General features: G+C 38.1%; 2 protein-coding genes across 3 annotated transcripts; one reads left to right on the top strand and one right to left on the bottom strand.

Annotated features, from left to right (window-relative positions):
* Positions 1-1,781: 1,781 nt before the first annotated feature.
* Positions 1,782-10,957, bottom strand: LOC133635792 (zinc finger protein 239-like). 2 transcript variants are annotated; one of them, XM_062029078.1, is made up of 3 exons: positions 10,846-10,957; positions 10,475-10,587; positions 1,782-4,278 (listed from the first exon to the last, which is right to left on the bottom strand). In XM_062029078.1, the coding sequence occupies exons 1-3, from the start codon at positions 10,863-10,865 to the stop codon at positions 3,470-3,472; spliced, it is 942 nt and encodes a 313-aa protein (XP_061885062.1). In that variant the 5' UTR covers positions 10,866-10,957; the 3' UTR covers positions 1,782-3,469. The 2 variants fall into 2 exon arrangements, with proteins under 2 accessions (XP_061885062.1, XP_061885061.1); XM_062029077.1 differs by having other exon boundaries at positions 10,819-10,941.
* Positions 10,910-18,553, top strand: LOC133635773 (zinc finger protein 391-like). The gene is made up of 3 exons (XM_062029052.1): positions 10,910-11,086; positions 13,363-13,606; positions 17,123-18,553. The coding sequence occupies exons 2-3, from the start codon at positions 13,363-13,365 to the stop codon at positions 18,400-18,402; spliced, it is 1,524 nt and encodes a 507-aa protein (XP_061885036.1). The 5' UTR covers positions 10,910-11,086; the 3' UTR covers positions 18,403-18,553.
* Positions 18,554-18,867: the final 314 nt, after the last annotated feature.

Below are 18,867 nucleotides of genomic sequence, written 5' to 3' on the forward strand. Positions count from 1 at the left end.
CACTTTTTTGTAACTGTTTTGAAAACAAATGATAAATGTATGCATTATCCTGTTGTATCTCACAATCTATATTGTGTTTTGGAAAAAGGTTGTCATAAACGTTAATTAATTCATTAAAACATTTTTTACAAAAGAAAATACATTTTTATGCATATGTAAATGTATTCAGTTATTCATGCACTTTCTTCTTTCCTTCATGGAACTAAACTTTACCGCTGCCGGTATTCTTTTCTATATTTTTATTGTAATATTTTCAGAATGTGTTTGTTCTATTTTTGGCCAAAGTAAGACAAATAAAACAATCTGAAGTTGTCTTTATTTTTTATTTTTAATGCCATGATTTTAATAGTCCGGCCCGCGTGTGCACAGATTTTCCTCCATGCGGCTCCTGATGTAAAGAATTGGATGTGCCTTTATTTGTTTGTATATTGTTACATATAAATGTGTTCAATTGTTCAATTAAAAAAGCTTTGAGTATGACTGAGACAACCTTTATCCTGGCACGAACAATAAATAAATATGTTCACACGATATAAGAATTAGTACTAACGTAAAAATGAAGAAATTAACGCAGACAGAACTAGGTATAGCCATTTTTTCAACACCATTACTCGCTGCTATGGACATTGGTAACACTCTCCCAGTTTAATTGACCAGCCTTCCCTTTTCAGTAGGTCGACTCATTGTCCATGTTGAATCTAAAGAGATGCCAATCAGACTAAACCAACAAAGATTTTGAAGTCCTTTTGAGTCTGCTGGAAGTGTTAAATGCTGGCTGGTGCTGTTGCATAAACGTTCAGGTTTTTAGGCCACAACCGTTAGGGGGCCACATGATCAGGGCCTGGGCTTTTGGATAGATTTAAAAATGTTTTTCTTTCTTCCTTTTAAATCCATTTTCTGACATTTTCCAAAGTTCAGAAAATATCTATTTTGCTGTCAAAGTTCAATAACAATGTTGTTGGAGTCAAATTAGGAATGTGTAATGCAAAAAACATATTGTACTACACACCTTGCAAAAATACAAAATGGTGCATTTAGGCAAACCTATGAAACACTTAACTGTTCACTCAACACAGACGTCATACCAACATCAAAGCTCCATACAATCACATGTGGTGTCCCTCACGGATCTATTTTAGGTCCTCTTCTTTTCAATATGTATACGTTCCACTTGGCAGTGTCATCAGGAAAAAAATGTCTCCAACTTGTGTCCTGTTCTTCTTACTTTATCAGAGTCAACCAAGTGCTGAATGTTGTGAGTTTTTTTAAACTGTAAAATTAGTTGTTTCTGTTCTTTCCTGCCTGATGACACTCCTCCGTTTACCATGGTACTATTTTTTTTATAGACTTTGATTGGTATTGACCCATCTGCTGCCCCATAAATCACTACTGTCATTTGCTTATTACCATAATGTATTCCCATAATAACATTAGTCACAGTTTCTGCTGCAATCAAACATTTTTGAAGTTTGCTTTACCAAAAAGCCACTTTGATACTTTTTCATTTGACCTCACATGATGCTTTCCCCCACTGAACATAACGTGATGATCACTGCCCACTAAAATTTCTTCAGCCAATCAATTACACACTAATTAGTATCCAAAACGGAATCATTTCCTGTGACACATTATTGTTCCTGTACTCAAACAAATTACCTTTCATTCATCAATTATTCAATAATACCTTAATTTGAATCATAAAGGTAACCAATTTATGAGGAGTCATAGATTTATTAATACATATAAATCATATAAAGAACATATCACAATTATTTGCAACATTAAAAATAAAATACATACTCAAATACTAATTTGTAATGTTTTTATTTTGATTATGAATGAAAAAATGTAGGCAAAAGAGACTGAGGCTTCAGCTAACATTTTTTACAGGAAATGGTTTTAAATATATGTACCGGTACACAATGTTGTATATTAATACACATACTTGACTAAAATAACCCTACTACTTGAAAAAAACTAATCTATAAAAGGTAGAAGCATATTAACAAGTATGCGTTACACACACAACAATGTCACACACGTTATATGTACTGATGTTGTTAGAGAGTCAAAGTGATCAAAGTTTTGACAGTTGATTTCAAATCCTGCAGCTTCATTTGCTGCTGCTGTTCTCACCAGCACAATTGTGTTTCTTACACTGGTACTTATAAGAGGATCTTTCACCACTAGGGATGGGAATCGAAAAACGTGTTCTTGTTCAGAACCGATTCCCGGTGTATCAATTCCACGGAATCGCTTGCCAGTTTGTCTAGTGATTCTCTTAACGGTTCATCTGGGTGGGGATGTCATTACGCAACGTGCGTAGTGCTGTGCCCGGGCGGAAAAAGTTTTGCCGATATTTTACTAAAAAAGACAGCAACAGCGCTACTTGTAATAATTATAAGGCTGCTAGTTAATCAGGAGGAGAACATACGAGCAATATGCTGAAACATTTGAACACACAGCATGCAATGAATGTCGCGTTTCTGACGTAAATACAACAGGTACTAATACCGCCGATAATGTTAGCGCTGTAACCTGTTAAATTGAAATGAATGCCTTATTCATAATTGAAACATATTCCAACTGGGTTGGAGGCGGGCAGTAATGGCTCGGGTTCACGTCTGCCGCTGGCTTTCACTGCGGCAGGGAAGAGTACCACTCGGCTAGGAACGACCGATGTCACAGAGAAGTGACTAAGTTTGTGGTCAAAAGCTTGCAGACATGTTCCACATAGATGCTGCTCCTTTGGTAGGTGAATGTTCAATTGTCGTCGAAGAAAAGTTGCCTGTTTTCCTCCCACATTTTCATCATAGAGGTGGAACTTATGAAATTAGAATATGGTGTATAAGTCCATTCATGTCAGCAATTAACTTCAAATGTGAAACTAACATGTGATATTAACTCATTACATGCAAAGTGACATATGCCAAGTGTTTGTTTAATATAACTTTGACAATCATGGCTAAAAGTTTTAAAAAAACCCACCACATTTTCTGAGATTTTTAAATTCAAAGTTTTCATAAACTGTGAGCAATAAACAACATATCAAAAGGTTTGACTTACCTCATGCTGCATGTCATGTGTCATATTAGTTTCACATTGTAAGTCTAAACAAACCTTTGCACGGTATATTTTCTAGGTAGATTACAGAAGATTCTTGAAATTATTTTTTTATTTTTTATAACACGTTACATTCTTGTGTATTTCCACATATTTTTAAAATTGTATTTTTAAAAGTTTAGTTTTTCTATGCTACGTACCTACTCAGACCTCACTGTTGGCTTTCTAAGGTGATGTTAGCTCTAAACTAAACACATTTCATGCTAATCCATCCATTTGTTATCCTTTTTCTAAAAAAAAAAATTGATAGGAGAACCGAATTGTTAAGCAGAATCGAAAGCGGAATCGGAAAAATCTTATCGATTCCCAACCTTTTTCACCACACACACTGCAACGCTATAGTTTCTCACTTGTGTGTCTTTGTGTGTCGTTTCAAGTGTTGACTTTGTGTAAAACCTTTAAAGCATATTGAACAGATATAGGGTTTTTCACCAGTGTGTATTCTTGTGTGCATTATCAAATTTGCCTTCTGAGAAAATTCCTTACAACAAAATAAGCACATGAATGGTTTGTCTCCGGTGTGTATTCTCATGTGTACTTCCAAATCGGTATTTTGTATAAAACCTTTGCCACAGCTTGAACATGAAAAAGGTTTATCTCCCGTGTGTATTCTCATGTGCACTTTCAAACGTCCATTCTGTGTAAAACATACCCCGCAGATTGAACAAGAAAAAGGTTTTTCTCCAGTGTGCGTTCTCATGTGTATTTCCAAACTACTACGGTGATTAAAAGTTTTGTCACAGTGAGGACAAGTCCAGCGTGTGTTGTCAGTGTGACACGTCTTATCAGCTTTAGAGTCTTCATCATCAGTGTCAGGGGAGTGTGACGTTAATAGTGGAGCAAAGATCTCGTCTGCTTGTGATCCTCCACAGTGGTCTCCATCAGCTTCTGTTGCCATGTGTCGGATTGAGCTGCTGCTTTCACCTTTGAGCTTATCATCTTCACTCTTCACAATCACACCAATCGCTGGGAACTCCTCCAACCATTCAAGATGCTCTCCCTCCTGACTGATGCTGTGTTCCTCCTCTTCCTCTTTAATGTGAGGGGAATATGACTCCCCCTTTTCCTCTTCAACATGAGGGGAATGTGGCTCCTCCTGCTCCATCCTGGCGGACCACTCCTGCTGTTCAGGGAGAAGATGTTCTTCACAGACGTCTGCAGGACACGAGAAGACAAACATGCTTTAGAAAAGTCCACCTTTGCTCAGTCACATGAGACATTGTCCTGCACCAGCACATGTTCTGATAATGTCTCTGAGGATGTCATCAGTCACCACGTTGACATTCAATATGCCATCAGGGAATAACAGAAGAGACAAAACGAATCATGAAAAAAACCAATATTATCACAGCAGTAAAATCTTACATACAAATAACATAGCTGCTCGTACACCGGAACAAAAACATGTTAACCTAATTTACAAAAACCATGCAAATCATGTAAAAAAAATATAATAAAATAAATCAACCACAGAACGACTCACAAGAAAACAAAAACAATAAGCAAATCAGAAAACATTAAACAGGGACATATCTTATATACCGGTATGTAACATTAGAAACTTCTCCTAAAAAATGTTTAAAAGGTTCTCCATTATGTGGATGTGTAATATCATAAGGTTTTAACTAGTGGTGTGACCAGTGACATGCGGTCAGGGTAGACTGGTGAGGCAGAGACAAACTTGTTTCGATAAACAAAACCAAAAAAAAGTGTGTTATAGTTTCTGAAAGTTTACAATCGTTCTTTAACATTTCCTTCAGTAAAAATCTAAATTTTTTATGTTACCTAATCGTAAAGAGTGCAGGAAGCTGATATTGGGCTAAATCCAGTGGCGGGCCGTGCGGTTCCCACCTAGGCCTTCAGTGACATCCGACTTCAATGATTACCTCTCAAAATACCATAATTTATGTCACCACATGACCATTGCTGGAGAAATACTATACAGGAACACATTTACGTACTAATGGGCATTGAATCACCACCAACTGTGTACAAAACGGGTTATTTTCTGGCGCATTTAAAAATCACTAAACCCGCATCAGCAGTTAAAACATATGTTATGTAGTACTGTCAAAATTAAAACTGAAAAAAACATATTAAACGTGAAAAAATGAATAAAATATCTGAACTCACAATTAGTAGAACCCATTCGAGCTCCCGGGGTTGGCCGACATCGTCTCACAAAATGGAGTTACTCTTTAAATAGCCTTCCTGAAAATGACCTTGCAAATATATGTGTTGTCTTGTGTCATCATAAAAGATGCAGACGAGGCGTGTTGGCTGAGTTCTTAAGGTTTACTCCACAGCGTGCTCATCAAAAACATCCACCTGCCGGCATGGCTACATTCAACCTAAACGGGGCTACTGCGCATGCTCTTCACTACTGTGGCATGCTGGGTAATGAGTCCTTATGTTACCTAGCTCATAACATCACAATATATATCTGCCTTAGGCCATCTAGAAAGCCTTACTGACAACAATGTGTGATCTGATTGGCTATCGCAACTGTCTCTCAAATGTTTGTGTCCGTTCACTTACAGTGCACGGACGCCAGCATTGTTGATTTTGAAGGCTTTGGGCAGATTTGGTACAACATGGCAACATAAACTAGCTGAATTCTGATTGGATAGAAACTCTATAACCTAAAAACAACAGCACTGGAAGGACCATAATATGAAATGAAGAGAATATGATTTAGGGAAAGTAAATTTAAAAATACTTTTATCTTTAATTATGATCATGATTTCTGGTTATGTTAGGCCAGCAGATAAGGCCTTGCTGGCCCATTATCCTTCCTTCCTTAGGCCTTAGTATTCCCTGAGGAACATAGGCCGTCGTCGAAAGCCTTCCATTTATTCCGGTTTTGTGCCCTTCGGTCGAGTTGTTACCATGACAGCCCCTCAGCCCTCATCTCCTGTTCCGTGCTTCTTCTCCAGGTTGTTCTTGGTCTCTCTCTGTTTCTTTTTCCCTGTGGGTTCCATGTTAGTGCCTGTTTGGTGATTGATTTATTGGGTTTTCTGAGTGTGTGGCCTATCCAGCTCCACTTCCTTCTCCTGATTTGCAGTTCCACTGGTTCTTGTTTGGTGAGTTCCCACAGGTTGGCATTGGTGATGGTGTCTGGCCAGTAGACTCCTAGGACCCGACGGAGGCAACGGTTTATGAATGTCTGTAATTTAATGCGGTGTTTTTCAACCACTGTGCCGCGGCACACTAGTGTGCCGTGAGATACGGTCTGGTGTGCCGTGGGAGATTATGTAATTTCACCTATTTGGGTTAAAATAATTTTTTTGCAAACCAGTAATTATAGTATGCAAATTATGTGTTGTTGTTGAGCTCGGCAGAGTAACCGTGTAATACTCTTCCATATCAGTAGGTGGCAGCCGGTAGCTAATTGCTTTGTAGATGTTGCAAACAGCTGGAGGCAGTGTGCAGGTAAAAATGTGTCTAATGCTTAAACCAAATATAAACAAAAGGTGAGTGCCTCTAAGAAAAGGCATTGAAGCTTAGGGAAGGCTATGCAGAACGAAACTACAACTGAACTGGCTACAAAGTAAACAAAAACAGAATGCTGGACGACAGCAAAGACTTACTGCGGAGCAGAGACGGCGTCCACAATGTACATCCGAACATGACATGACAATCTACAATGTCCCCACGAAGAAGGATAAATAACAACTGAAATATTCTTGATTGCTAAAACAAAGTAGATGCGGGGAAATATCGCTCAAAGGAAGACATGAAACTGCTACAGGAAAATACCAAAAAAAAGACAAAAAGCCACCAAAATAGGAGCACAAGACAAGAACTAAAACACTACACACAGGAAAACAGCAAAAAAGTCAAAATAAGTCAGGGGGTGATGTGACAGGTGGTGACAGTACACCTACTTTGAGACAAGAGCTATAGTGATGCATGCTTGGTTATGGTTTAAAGTTATATCCAACAATTGCGTCAACGACTTTTTACTGTCAACTGAGTTTCCTTTTTTAATGATTTCTGCTGGTGGTGTGCCTCCGGATTTTTGTCAACGCAAAAATTGTGCCTTGGCTCAAAAAAGGTTGAAAAACACTGATTTAGTGAGTATGCTATTGGTGGTTTTCCATGTTTCTGATCCGTACAGCAGGACCGATTTGACATTTGAGTTAAAGATTTTCAGTTTGGTTTTGAGAGAAATGTTTTTTGTTCTCCAGATTTTGTTTAGTATGTTGAATGATGTTCTTCCTTTCCCTATTCTGGATTTGACATCTTCATCTGCCCCTCCATCTACTGATTATGCTCCCCAAGTATGTAAAACTGACGGCACACCACTGGCTAAATCCCTTATTGACAGCCACATGAGCGAATGAAGCAGAAGCCCACCAAATTATTTTTGCAATTGTTTGGTGACTTTTTTTAATTAAAAATGTAAAATTATAAATTTACCGTCTTTTTTCTGGTGTCATTGGAGACTGTACTCGTGTTTGGAGCCTCTTAGCGCCTGTCGCTGTGCACTGCAGTGTACCTGATGAGCAGGAGTGAGTGCTGCTGCGAGCCTCCAGCACACGCAAAACACTCACAGACGCTCACACAAACACTAACTGACGTCACACAAACACCACCATCCGAGTCACGGCCGTTGTGTCCTTGGGCAAGACAGTTCACCCTTCCTCCTACCCACTTCTCTAAAGTGGGCTGGCTCAAGGTGGAGGACAGAGTTAAACAACTTGCACTGAACCTAGTCTATAAAATCCGCTACACCTCCCTGATACCGAAGTACATGTCAAACTACTTCCTTAACGTAAATGACCGCCATAACCACAACACCAGGGGTTGCTCCACTAACCACGTTAAACCCAGATTCCGAACTAACAAAGGTCTTAACTCATTCTCTTTCTATGCCACATCAATGTGGAATGCGCTCCCAACAGGTATAAAAGAAAGGGCATCTCTATCCTCCTTCAAAACCGCTATAAAAGTTCACCTCCAGGCAGCTACAACCCTAAACTAACACCCTCCCCGGATTGCTAATAATCAAATGTAAACAATCAAATGCAGATTCTTTTTCTTATGCCTTCTGATCTCTCTCTCTCTCTCTCTCTCTCTCTATGTCCACTACTTGATGTCCATATCCCCACCCCCCCACCCCCCCTCCACACTCCTGATTGTAAATAATGTAAATAATTCAATGTGATTATCTTGTGTGATGACTGTATTATGATGATAGTATATATGATAGTATATATCTGTATCATGAATCAATTTAAGTGGACCCCGACTTAAACAAGTTGAAAAACTTATTCGGGTGTTACCATTTAGTGGTCAATTGTACGGAATATGTACTTCACTGTGCAACCTACTAATAAAAGTCTCAATCAATCAATCCTAAGGGGTCGTGGTTAGGGCCTTGCATGGCAGCTCCCGCCATCAGTGTGTGAATGTGGAAATCGTGTCAAAGCTCTTTGAGTACCTTGAAGGTAGAAAAGCGCTATACAAGTATAACCCATTTACCATTTACTAACTGAGGTCACACAAACACTAATTGGGGATATTGGAGCGCTCGATTTGTTCACCCTAACCCACCTAAAGCACAGTATGGGTGATCTCTCCTCATTAAAGTGTTATTTTCTTAATTTGAGCTATTTATTAATGCTATCAGATTTACCTGTGTGACGTCACACTTCTTAATACAGCCCGATAACACCCCTCCTGTGAACGTTTGTACATATAATATATATTTTATTTGACTTGTTTATTCTTGCTGCTGGGGTTAGGGGGAGGTGACGATAAGGGTCTACTTAACCCAGTGCTTTTTATAGTGCATAATATTGTTGTTATTTTTGTGAACAAAAACAAAATCTATTTGATTTCCATAGCCAACTATTTTACTTTCACAATTTGCCGATGCTCCTCTACTCAGTAAAGTAATTACAAGTGTTCTTTCATGTTAATAATCAAATATAAAGTTGGTAAATTAACTTTTGTACATATAATATGTATATTATTTGACTTAAGATTAAGATTAAAGATTAAAGTACCAATGATTGTCACACACACACTAGATGTGGTGAAATTTGTCCTCTGCATTTGTCCCATCCCCTCGGGGAGCTTGTTTATTCTTGCTGCTGGGGTTAGGGGGAGGTGACGATAAGGGTTTAACTTTAGGGTCTACTTAACCCAGTGCTTTTTATAGTGCATATTATTGTTGTTATTTTTGTGAACAAATACAAAATCTACTTAATTTCCATAGCCAACTATTTTACTTTCACAATTTGACGATGCTCCTCCACTCAGTAAAGTAATTACAAGTGTTCTTCATGTTAATAATCAAATATAAAGTTAGTAAATGAACGTTTGTACATATAATATGTATTTTATTTGACTTGTTTTTTCTTGCTGCTGGGGTTAGGGGGAGATGACGATAAGGGTTTAACTTTAGGGCAGTGGTTCTTAACCTGGGTTCGATCGAACCCTAGGGGTTCGGTGAGTCGGGCTCAGGGGTTCGGCGGAGGTCAAGACACACCCGACTCATTGTGTAAATACAAACTTCTCCCTATCGGCGTATTACGGATACGACAACAGCAGAAGTCAGGCTGATTTGCAGGAGTGTAATTTGTTGTGAGTTTATGCACTGTGTTGGTTTTGTTCTTTAAACAAGGTGATGTTCATGCACGGTTCATTTTGCGCACCAGTAAAAAACATGGTAACGCTTTAGTATGGGGAACATATTCACCATTAATTAGTTGCTTATTAACAGGCAAATTAGTAACATATTGGCTCTTAACTAGTCATTATTAAGTATTTATTAATGCCTAATTCGGCATGGCCTTATTATAACCCTAACCCTGACCCTAACCCTCTAACCCTAACCAAATAACTCTAAATTAAGTCGTTGTTACTTAGAATATGTTCCCCTAGTGTCCAAATAACTCTAAATTAAGTCTTTATTACTTAGAATATGTTCCTCTAGTGTCCAAATAACTCTAAATTAAGTCTTTGTTACTTAGAATATGTTCACCATACTAAAGTGTTACCAAAAACATATAACTTTGTCTTGAATTTGCAAAAAAAACATTTTATTTTTCACTAAAGAAGGGTTCGGTGAATGCGCATAAGAAACTGGTGGGGTTCGGTACCTCCAACAAGGTTAAGAACCACTGCTTTAGGGTCTACTTAACCCAGTGTTTTTTATAGTGCATAATATTGTTGTTATTTTTGTAAACAAAAACAAAATCTATTTGATTTCCATAGCCAACTATTTTACTCTCACAATTTGACGATGCTCCTCCACTCAGTAAAGCCATTACAAGAGATCTTTCATGTCAATAATCAAATGTAAAGTTAGTAAACATGTTAGAGTAAGAAGTAAACAAACCTCTTCTGTGAAACACAACTTGATGTTTCTTGAAAACAGCGTCCAGTAGTTGATGTTGTCGCTCCTTCTCCTCTTTTGTGGGACAAAGTTCCTCCTCGTACTCTGCGATCGTCCTTTCGCACATTTTCACACAATCACAACACTTTACACTCACACTTGATCTCTGCTTCGCGATGTGTCGATAACGTCCACGTCTCTTTGTTAGCAGCTAACAAGCTAAGCTAACTAGCAAGCTAAGCTAGCCCGAGGAGCTTCAAAGTGCACTTAGACTAATGTATCCGAATATAAACAATTATTAACGACGTGTACTCTATTAAACGACATATATGTGTACATGTACATACAGATTAAGATCAAGTAACGTTAATAACCACAATAACGTCTTCTCCATCAAACGCCATCTTGTTTTTTTTCTCCCTCCTGTTTTGACGTCTTCGAGGGGCTCTCAAACCTGGAACAATTGTTCGCCAGCGTGTGTTTCGCTGGGACATTAATGATTGGTGCACAGCTACTTTGCCAAGCCACATAACAAAAAGTCACATTTAGGAGTTGCTTGTTGTAAAATTAAAAATATATATATTTGACTCCTCTCTACTAAAAGCGTCTAATGAGGTAATTTAAATTATATATTTTTACATTATTTCTGTTATTTAACTGAGATGTTGTTCGAAGCTGACGTGCTATCGTTAGCACGCTAGCAGGCCTATGTAGAAAATGCAAGCGTTATTTTAACAGTTCTGTATGATTATATTGCGTTATTTAACAATTTAAAACTATGTTCTCTTTATTGTACAGTCATGCATAATATTATTAGATATCTGCTGCTAGAAAGGAACATTTTCGTTTCGTAATTTTAGACTGAAGTAGTAACATTGTGTTACACATACATTGTAGTAGTCTACTTTGGTTACTATCAGTGTTTTTCAACCACTGTGCCGCGGCACACTAGTGTGCCGTGAGATACGGTCTGGTGTGCCGTGGGAGATTATGTAATTTCACCTATTTGGGTTAAAATTATTTTTTTGCAAACCAGTAATTATAGTCTGCACATTATGTGTTGTTGTTGAGCTCGGCAGAGTAACCGTGTACTACTCTTCCATATCAGTAGGTGGCGGCCGGTAGCTAATTGCTTTGTAGATGTTGCAAACAGCTGGAGGCAGCGTGCAGGTAAAAATGTGTCTAATGCTTAAACCAAATATAAACAAAAGGTGAGTGCCTCTAAGAAAAGGCATTGAAGCTTAGGGAAGGCTATGCAGAACGAAACTACAACTGAACTGGCTACAAAGTAAACAAAAACAGAATGCTGGACGACAGCAAAGACTTACTGCGGAGCAGAGATGGCGTCCACAATGTACATCCGAACATGACATGACAATCTACAATGTCCCCACGAAGAAGGATACAAACAACTGAAATATTCTTGATTGCTAAAACAAAGTAAATACGGGGAGTATCGCTCAAAGGAAGACATGAAACTGCTACAGGAAAATACCAAAAAAAAGAGAAAAAGCCACCAAAATAGGAGCGCAAGACAAGAACTAAAATACTACACACAGGGAAACAGCAAAAAAGTCCAAATAAGTCAGGGGGTGATGTGACAGGTGGTGACAGTGCACCTACTTTGAGACAATAGCTATATTGATGCATGCTTGGTTATGGTTTAAAGTCATATCCAACAATTGCGACAACGACTTTTTACTGTCAACTGAGTTTCCTTTTTTAATGATTTCTGCTGGCGGTGTGCCTCCGGATCTTTGTCAACGCAAAAATTGTGCCTTGGCTCAAAAAAGGTTGAAAAACACTAGGTTACTTCATTAACATTGAAAATAAATTATGCGATTCCTAATAGGCCAACTTTACATTATACCTTTCTCACAATAAACTATGAATAAGTAGGAACTATTTCGTTTTTTATTACACTTTACATAAAATGTTAAATGGCTAAAAATGGCGTTATTTGCCTTGGCCTACTTCCAAAATATACAGTATTAATCATATATTTGGTTTAGCGCTGCATCAACAGTAAAAACACAAAGACTTCGTTATGTTTCAGCATTAGTCCGCCTCCTTGTTGTGGCTTCCTTTGCAGAACTGTGAGATTGTTTTTAACTCTGAAGTGGAGGAAATGTGAATTTCTTAGAAGTTTTAACATTTCCTACAGTCTGTAGTTAGGATGAGCAGAAAGGCTGGGTTTTTTTTAAACGTTATATTGATTGCTGTATTGCACACATTTGGTTATTTTTCCCCAAAATGTGTATCAACTTTAAGACACATTTTTTTATTAATTCAATATACTTATTACTTATGGTTATATACTAAAAAGTAACGGTCATGTTTGCACCTTTTCATTACTTAGATCACATATATATACATATAAACTCAAACTCAAACTCATATAATGGAGATTTGATGGTGAGACAAAAATTGTAATTAAATAAATGTTAAATATGAAAAAGTGCTTCAATATACTGAACACAAATTGAACATGCATCAATAATTGTTCCATCCATCCATTTTCTACCGCTTATTCCCTTCGGGGTCGCGGGGGGTGCTGGAGCCTATCTCAGCTACAATCGGGCGGAAGGCGGGGTACACCCTGGACAAGTCGCCACCTCATCGCAGGGCCAACACAGATAGACAGACAATATTCACACTCACATTCACACACTAGGGCCAACTGCTCATCTTGTATCAATAATTACTATAGTTGTAGAAAACAAGATCAATTACACAATCCATAACAATGACTAAATGATGTTAATTCCATGTGTAGAAGAGCATTATAACTTCTGTCAGTTCATTTGTAAAATATTATTTTTGATGGACTAAATAATATTTGACATGCCTGAGCTAAAGTTTGTTTGTGTTGTCTTGCAAATGTCTAACAGATGAACGGTTGTCAAAAAGAAGGTCCCCTTCAACAGAGAGGAGGCTCTTCTTTGAAGCAGAAGGAGTCACAGCCCCCTCATGTTAAGGAGGAAGAGGAGGAAGTGTGGATCAGTCAGGAGGGAGAGTGTCTTCTGGGGCAGGAGGAGGCTGATCTCACCAAGTTTCCACTGACTGTTGTCTCTGTGAAGACTGAAGACCATGAAGACAAACCACCGGAGTCCTCACATCTTCATCACAGTCCAAGTAAGAACAACATCCACATATCATCTAATACAATGTTTCTTAACCACTCCTATGGAGGACCGCCAAAAAATATATGTGTGTCGAACTCAGTTGTAACAGAATTTTCCACCACTTGTGGCAGTAATGACAATATCAATCGAACAGAGGAAGTCTGGCGCCCAAGCGCAAAAATTATGACTAAAGTGGTGGAGCTGTATTTTCATTTGCACCTACATTTTATTGACAGTTTATTCAAAAAACCATATATTGTTATTTAGTCAGAATGTATTTTAGTACTACATAATTGTATGTACATGTATTTTTCATCAGTTTGTATGAGTCTCTTCTTTTGCAGTAAATGTGATTATATTTGTTTTTGTAATCAGCCTGGCCTAAGCCTTGAAAATACTCATTGTGATGAACACATGCTTTCATATAATACATCTTGTTTAACTGTAAGTAGTTATAATTATTAAATATAATTAAAATTGGGTAAGATGACTAATTCGGTGGTAATATTTGAGTGGGCTGCGGGGCCCTGTGTAGTGGAAAAGTTGGCCCTGAAGTAAAAAATGTTAAGAAACCCTGATGTAGATAAAATGTTTGTAATACATTTTAATCAAGGGTTTAACATTCTCTCTCGGGATGAAGATGGATACATGCTTTTCCCCCAAAAATATAAATTATTTATTATTTAAATTGTTTTGCCCATTCTTTACAATTTTTATGTAAGACAAGAACACGTCTTTCTCTTTTATGTGCATTCTAAATAGTAAAAAACTGCCTGTAGAAGACAGCTAACATTACAGGTAATAGGAGTCCTCTATTGCATCCACAAAGCCCTCTAAAAAACATCCCAAAAGCACCAATAATACTTGGTAAGAGTTTGTGCTGGATTATAAATCAATGCCTCACACTTGTATAGTAAAAGTTTGTGGCCATAAACCGACACGTTTGGCAAATTCAATTTAAACCCAAAGACATCGCAAGAAAGAAATGACAAGATGCTCATTTCATCCCAGCATTTTTTTTTTACTGAAGGAGTGAAAATTAAACTGAATTAACCATATAAACTGAGTTTTGTGCTGAAGGGGGAGAGGTGCAATGTCACTTCCTGGTAAAAAAAAATGTAGGAGTGTGGCTAAAATCTAGAATCAGCCATGCCTCTAAAACTCCTGTGTTTTGGTCGTGACATTAAAACTAGTGACATTATTTTTTTAGCATCGTTTTTTCAATTTCAAACTTAAACCCACAATACATTTGTCTTTCAACCTCTGTTCGAACTTAATCATAACGATCTTTTAAATTACACCATTGAAGCAAATCTATAAAGTGATTCAAGTGGTATTTTCATAAATTGAAATTTAGGGGTCAGGATTGGGGACAGCTACGTCGCAATAGAAAGTAGTGTATAAAATATGATTTAGTAATTATTTATCTTATCACTATCTCAGTTAATGCCCTGGGTTTAAACAAATCATAACATGATCTCAGTAAAATCAATGTCTGAATTATTAGTTGTTTTGCTAAACCATTTTCTTTTTAGTAATGGGTTAGCACTTGGAATTAATTCGACAGAATGCTCCATATACATACAGCGTGTAATTTGTATACTGTATAAAATCTTAATGGAGGTGTTTGGATGTTTTTTTAAGCGCTTTATAGAACGACTCTCATAGGCTCCATTGTAAGCGGACTTTTGTTTACTAGTTAGAATGCATAAGCAAGAAATACGTATGTGTGCTTGTCTTACATAAGGATTGTGAATAATGGGCAAAAATCCCCCATAAAGTGCAGTTTCCCTTTAAGTAGCTTCTTACGAGTTCAAGACCAACCCTCCGATTCCATACTGTTCTAATTTATTGATGTCAAAAGCTTTTGTTAGATCAATAAACACAGCAGCTGCACATGGTTTACCATCTATTGCAATGATGAATGCAATTGATGTTGAAATGTTGGCTCTGTAACTATTGGTTGTCCGCAAGTGTTCCACTTTTATGAATGAATATGTCTAATCTGTTGTCTAACAATTTTTCAACAATTTCCGAAAATTGTTGAAGTAAAGAAATTGGTACAGGTATAAATAGGTACAACTTTTGCTATTTTAATTTTGTTTGGGAATTTGCCTGTTTTAAAAGATAAGTTGCTGATATATAGACTATATTGCCAAAAGTATTTGGCCACCCATCCAAATCATGAGAATCAGGTGTCCTAACCACTTGTGTATAAAATCAAGCACTTAGGCATGGAGACTGTTTCTACAAACATTTGTGAAAGAATGGGCCACTCTCAGTGATTTCCAGCATGGAACTGTCATAGGATGCCACCTGTGCAACAAATCCAGTCGTGTAATTTCCTCGCTCCTAAATATTCCAAAGTCAACTTTATTATAAGAAAAATGAAGAGTTTGGGAAAAACAGCAACTCAGCCACCAAATGGGAGGCCACGTAAACTGACAGAGAGGGGTCAGCGGATGCTGAAGCGCATAGTGCAAAGCCTTTCTGCACAGTCAGTTGCTACAGAGCTCCAAACTTCATGTGACCTTCCAATTAGCCCACGTACAGTACGCAGAGAGCTTCATGGAATGGGTTTCCATGGCCAAGCAGCTGCATCTAAGCCATTTATCACCAAGTCCAATGCAAAGCGTCGGATGCAGTGGTGTAAAGCACGTCGCCACTGGACTCTAGAGCAGTGGAGACGCCTTCTCTGGACTGATGAATCACGCTTTTCCATCTGGCAATCTGATGGACCAATCTGGGTTTGGAGGTTGCCAGGAGAACGCTACATTTTGGACTGCATTGTACCAAGTGTGAAATTTGGTGGAGGAGAAATTATGGTGTGGGGTTGCTTTTTCAGGAGTTGGTCTTGGCACCTTAGTTCCAGTGAAAGGAGCTTTGAATGCTACAGGATACTAAAACATTTTGGACCATTCAATGGGATGGCACTTCGAGTTCATATCTGAGTAAAGGCAGGTGGCCAAATACTTTTGGCAATATAGTGTATGTCAGAGGTTCTGAAATGTCTTCAATAACCGTTTTAATTGTTTCCATATCAAATCCATTACCATCAGTTGAGTTCTTAGAAAAAGTCTACATTTGATTTAATTTACAGCAACATAAGCACTGTCTAGTGTTTCGGAGGCACACAGCGTACGGCCAACAATTTAATTAGAGCATAGTTCATCCTAAAAAAGGACTTCAAAATGGAAGATACTTTTTTTATTTGTGGGATCCAACTAAGTTAGTGCATGCAAACATAGTGTTTGTCTCAGAACAAAGCCTTGACACCTTGAACTCACCAAATACTCGCTCATGGTACTCAGACCACCTTCTGCATGGAAGTTATTTTATTCACACTCAGTGAATGTGTTAAAATACAAGAATGAAAGCCTGCAAACATTTTTTTAAAAATGTGTGGGACCTACAAAATTACATGATTTATACATTTTACTATTACGCTGTCCCCTGTTTATATTACATGCACTATATAATATTTGACATGTCAGAGTTAAAATGTGTTTGTTTTGTTTGTGTTCAGACATCCAACAGCTGATTGGACGTCAGGAAGAACGTGTCCCTCAACCGCAGAAGGAGAGCTTCACTTTAAAGCAGAAGGAGCCACAGCTTCTCCATTTTAAAGAGGAAGAGCCACAACTCCCTCATATTAAAGAGGATAACAGCAAACAGCCCCCTCGTTTAAAAGGGGGGGAGCCAAAGCCTCCTCATGTTAAAAAGGAAGAGTTGGAGCCAAAGCCCCCACATGTTAAAAAGGAAGGGTTGGAGCCAAAACCCCCACATGTTAAAGAGGAAGAGGAGGAAGTGTGGATCAGTCAGGAGGAAGAGTGTCTTCTAGGGCAGGAGGAGGCTGATCTCACCAAGTTTCCACTGACTGTTGTCTCTGTGAAGACTGAAGACCATGAAGACAAACCACCTGAGTCCTCACAGCTTCATCACAGTCCAAGTGATGAGAACATGGAACCTCCAAGCAGCAGCTCACCAAAACACATGACAACAGAAGCTGATGGAGACCACTGTGGAGGATCACAAGCAGACAAGATCTTAGCTCCACTATCAGATAGTGACGACACAATGTCACACTCTAATGTAAATATGGAATCACACCTGAGAACACACACAGAAGAAATACCTTTCCATTGTTCATTTTGCGGTAAAGGATTCATGTACAAAGGTCATATGCAAGCACACATGAGAACACACACAGGAGAAAAACCTTTCAGTTGTTCAGTTTGTGCAAAAGGCTTTGTTGTAAAATCTAATTTGACTCGACATATGAAAATACACACAGGAGAAAAACCTTTCAGTTGTTCAGTTTGCTGTAAAACATTCTCTCTCAAAGGTCATATGCAAACACACATGAGTACACACACAGGAGAAAATTATTTCAGTTGTTCAGTGTGTGGTAAAAAATTTGTTTACAAATCTAATATGCTAATACACGCAAGTAAACACGCAGGAGAAAAACCTTTTGTATGTTCAGTGTGCGGTAAAAGATTCTTTACCAAACATCATATGGAAAGACACAAGACAACACACACCGGTGAAAAACCTTTCAGTTGTTCAGAGTGTGGTAAAAGATTCTCTCACAGAAGTAATATTCAAAGACACAAGAGAAAACACACAGAAGAACAAGCTTTTAGTTGTCCAGTGTGTGCCAAAAGATTCTCTCACAAAAGTAGCATGCAAAGACACATGGGAACACACACAGGAGAAAAACCTTTCAATTGCTCAGTGTGTGCTAAACGATTCTCTCACAAAAGTAGCATGCAAAGACACATGGGAACACACACAGGAGAATAACTGTTCCTTTTTGAAAGTCATCCGTGAATGGACCTAATAGTCACTGAATGTCTGTTTCGGTCCAGAATTGCCAATCCGCACCCAGCCAGCCCACCTGTTCAAACTATGTGTATTGTCACAGTGACCAGAAATATTAAATATGTGTGTTAAATAAAACATGTGCCTTGTTTTTAAGTACATATATTAAGGCCTACTGTAGGCTACTGTAATTTAATGTTGGTCATTATGGGGTCCCCACATCTGCGGTCCCCTCCAAGGCTTCTCATTGTATCCCATTGGGTTGAGTTTTTTCTTGCCCTGATGTGGGACCTGAGTCGAGGATGTCGTTGTGGGTTGTGCAGCCCTTTGAGACACTCGTGATTTAGGGCTATATAAATAAACGTTGATTGGTTGATTTAATGTTAACTAGTGTTGTGTGATTTGAAAAAATGTCAAGAAAAGTGTGTGAAATTACAAATTCTACGT

The sequence above is a fragment of the Entelurus aequoreus genome, linkage group LG20, assembly GCF_033978785.1.
Source record: "Entelurus aequoreus isolate RoL-2023_Sb linkage group LG20, RoL_Eaeq_v1.1, whole genome shotgun sequence".
In the NCBI taxonomy this organism is placed as follows: domain Eukaryota; kingdom Metazoa; phylum Chordata; class Actinopteri; order Syngnathiformes; family Syngnathidae; genus Entelurus; species Entelurus aequoreus.

Coding starts and splice junctions, on each gene's coding strand:
- LOC133635792 (XM_062029077.1), bottom strand. CDS start 10,865: ATGGAGAAGACGTTATTGTGGTTATTAACGTTACTTGATCTTAATCT. Junction 10,588..10,818: donor ACGTTACTTGATCTTAATCT/GTATGTACATGT, acceptor AATGTGCGAAAG/GACGATCGCAGAGTACGAGG. Junction 4,279..10,474: donor AGTTGTGTTTCACAGAAGAG/GTTTGTTTACTT, acceptor CGTGTCCTGCAG/ACGTCTGTGAAGAACATCTT.
- LOC133635773 (XM_062029052.1), top strand. CDS start 13,363: ATGAACGGTTGTCAAAAAGAAGGTCCCCTTCAACAGAGAGGAGGCTCT. Junction 13,607..17,122: donor ACATCTTCATCACAGTCCAA/GTAAGAACAACA, acceptor GTTTGTGTTCAG/ACATCCAACAGCTGATTGGA.